General features: G+C 40.4%; 1 protein-coding gene across 2 annotated transcripts in view; it reads right to left on the bottom strand.

The window, feature by feature from the left end:
* Positions 1-659: 659 nt before the first annotated feature.
* Positions 660-3,204, bottom strand: part of SEMA4D (semaphorin 4D) — a 97,097-nt gene continuing 94,552 nt past the window's right edge. Inside the window, exons 19-20 of one of the 2 annotated variants that reach the window (XM_066181654.1) lie at positions 2,457-2,554; positions 660-1,963 (exon numbers count right to left, since the gene is read on the bottom strand). In XM_066181654.1, the coding sequence (XP_066037751.1) occupies positions 1,934-1,963; positions 2,457-2,554 (128 nt within the window). In that variant the 3' untranslated portion in view covers positions 660-1,933. The remainder of the gene's footprint in view (positions 1,964-2,456; positions 2,555-3,204) is intronic. The other variant, XM_066181655.1, reaches the window with a different exon arrangement.

Here is a 3,204-nt window from a genome sequence, read left to right as displayed (position 1 = left end):
TTTTTTTTTACACCCCCCCCGCCCCCCAAAAAAAAACTGAACAGAAAATTTGGCAACTTTATATGTCTTATTCATCTTACTTTATATTCCCACTCAGCTCCACAGAACTGAACTTAAATGTGCTCCAAGTCGGTTGAACAAATGGAGGAGAGACAATTCAGGGAAAGTCCTGAGAACAAATAGTTGTCCTGAGAATGAATGAGAAAAAAATTATCTCTGGTGGTACCAGAAGTCTGCATCAGCATTAATGAAATGCTTATGTGAAAAACAGGACAAATGGTTAAGAAAAGTAGGGAAAAAATGAGTTTTCACCCTGCATGTGTGACAAGGTGGTCAGATACTGAAAAAAAAAGGATCATTCATGTCTTAGCATGAGAAGACTGCCTTCTTTAATGTGGGAAACACTCAATTTAAATCTTACCAGTTAGGAGAGAACTTAGGGATGAGTATGAAGCTTCTGATATTGTTCAAAGCAGTTCTCCACCTGGGCTGATTATTACGAAGCATCTTACTTGCTTCCAGATTGTTGAAATCCATTGAGCAGATAATACAGAAAATTTAATTGATACCTCAGACTTTTGTTTCTTATGTGCAGAAGGACAAAATTTTGAGCAGTGATGCAGTAGAACACTTTTACTGTGAACAGTGTTGGTCCTCACATTTTCAGTCTGCACTTGATCATCATAAAGAAGGGTCTTGGAATTCATTCAGCATAGAATTTTTGAGCTACATTATCTCAAATACAGAAGAAGAATTTGCAAAAACTAAAGGGTCTTCTTGCATACTTTGTCATCTAATTGTATTTTAAGCATTAGTCAGAACTTCTTTATTTGTTATAGAAACTTTATTACTGTCATGGTTTAAGCCCAGCCAGCAATGAGGCCACCCAGCTTCTCACAGTGGGAGCAAATCGGAAGGGTAAAGCCAGAACACCTGTGAGTTGAGATGACCCTTGAATAGGAAAAGGAAAAGCAATGCACACAAGCAAAGCAAAACAAGGAATTCATTTAGTGCTTCCCATGGGCAGGCAGGTGTTCAGCCATGTCCAGGAGAGTAGGGCCCCATCACATGTAACAGTTACTTGGGAGCACAAATGACATCACTCCATACATGGCCCCCCTGCCTTTATATCCTGAGCATGATGTCACATGGTCTAGAACATCCCTCTGGTTAGTTGGGGTCACCTGTCCTGGCTGTGTCCCCCCCCAACCTCCCAGGCACCCCCAAATTCCTTGCCATTGTGGCAGTGCAAAAGGCAGAAAAGGCCTTGGCTCCGTGTGAGCCCTGCTCAGCAGTAACAAAACCATCTCTCCATTACCACCCTGTGTTCAGCACAAATCCAAAATAGCCCCATACCAGCTACTGTTAAGAATATAAACCCAGCACAGTTACCAAAGGAAATATGTTTGAACAAATGAGCTTGTTGACACTAGAAAGGAATGCTCTTCAAAATACTGGCAACATAAGGGTAAACATAGTAAAATACAAGTAAGTGTACAAGTTGAAATGCCTTTAAATAAATGTGATCCATATCCTAATTTCCAAATCATATGCCAAGATCCTCAAGCCCAAAATTATCTAGTTAGCTTAATGAACTCAAAACAGAAAGCACCATATTTTATTCTTTGAACAGCACAAGTCTTGCTGAGACTACTTTTGTTCTTTATTAAGCTGAAATAGCTGACATCAGAAGAGCAGAGATAATTGCAGCATGGGATGGGTGGCCTCTCTCATACCATGTAACTTAGCTTAGTTATTCTTTGGTGCAGTAAGAATATCCCCTTCCACTTCTTGCTTCAGGTGATTCTCCTGAATATCAGTTTTAATGTCAGCACTAATGCTTGCAAAGACATCTCCAAATGCTACATTAAGAGTAACGGGTACTCTTAACTTGCATACATTTCTCCTTCTAGCTTGTTCATTTCTTTGTCCATTAGAGGTTGTTTCTCTTGTTGCAGGTCTCCTGAAGAAGAATTTCGGAATTATGTATTAATACCACTCTAAAAATGAAAATGGGGCTTAAGGTTGCCTATACAAACTGTTCCACAAGCAGCAAACACACAGTATCTAAGGTTTTCAAAAGTGATCTTTGTTCTAACTGTTGGAAAAAATGTTAATAGATGGGTATGGACTTTTTTTTAAAAAAAGGGTCACATTTTATGGACAGTACCATTTATGAAGTCCAGTAGTCTCTGCAATCCAGTTAGTCTACAGATGTAATGAAATTGATCTACTCTATTCACTATACACAGACTTGCTGTTTAGGGCAGGAAGAGAACTAGTGACTGATGAACACTCTGTTAGGGGACAGAAGGAAGAAGCTGATATAACTGGAATGAATGTCATACATAGACTGCTGAGAGGTCAAGAATGATGACATGTACAGGAACACTGATCATTTTGTTAGATAAATACATGCAGTTGCAGAAGTGCAAGAGGCAGTTTATAAGCCTTACCCATGTTTTCCTCCAGTTTTGCATCATCTTGTCGTGTTCACTGATGGCACTTCTCCAGGTATCAAATTCTTCGATCCATGCATCCTGACCAGCACTATCTGAGAATGGAAATGGAATGATTACATAACCATATAATGATAGAAGTCAGTACCTGATCAGATTCAGGACTGCCAGTCCTGCAGGAAAGGGGCTGGAAGGAACCCCCATCCTGTCCTTCATTTTGCTCTACATCCTATCATGTTACTTGGCAGTAAGTTCTGTTGAAATGGTTGTGTGTCTTAACACTGCAGCAAACTCAATAGCCTCCAGAGTAAACAGGTTTAGTGCCATCATCTGTGATTTCAGATCTAGAAGGTAAGACCTACAAATTACTAGTTCAACCCATCTAACAAGCACAGGAATGCTCCAGGTAGATCAGAAGCCTGGGGAGTGACATGTTGGAGAGGACCAATTAACAGATGGACCAGTGACATGACGGACATGTCCAGTTAGTAGTTCTCATTTTTCAGTAATCATAGGATCACAGAATCAATCAGGAAAAGACCTCTGAGATCGTCGAATGTAACCTATGATCAAACACTACCTTGTAAAACACACCATGGCACCCAGCACCACATCCAGTCTTTCCTTAAACACCTCCATGGACATTGACTCCACCACTTCCCTGGGCAGCCCATTCCAGTATTTATTCTTTCTGGGAAGAAAAGAACCTAAACCTCCTCTGGCACAGCTTAAGCTTGTGTCCTCT

Source organism: Chamaea fasciata, unplaced genomic scaffold (assembly GCF_029207755.1).
Source record: "Chamaea fasciata isolate MVZ Bird 193981 ecotype frontalis unplaced genomic scaffold, bChaFas1.0.hap1 SCAF_4, whole genome shotgun sequence".
Classification (NCBI taxonomy): domain Eukaryota; kingdom Metazoa; phylum Chordata; class Aves; order Passeriformes; family Sylviidae; genus Chamaea; species Chamaea fasciata.
The sequence above is the reverse complement of the archived record's forward strand: the minus strand, read 5'-3'. Positions and strand labels throughout refer to the sequence as shown.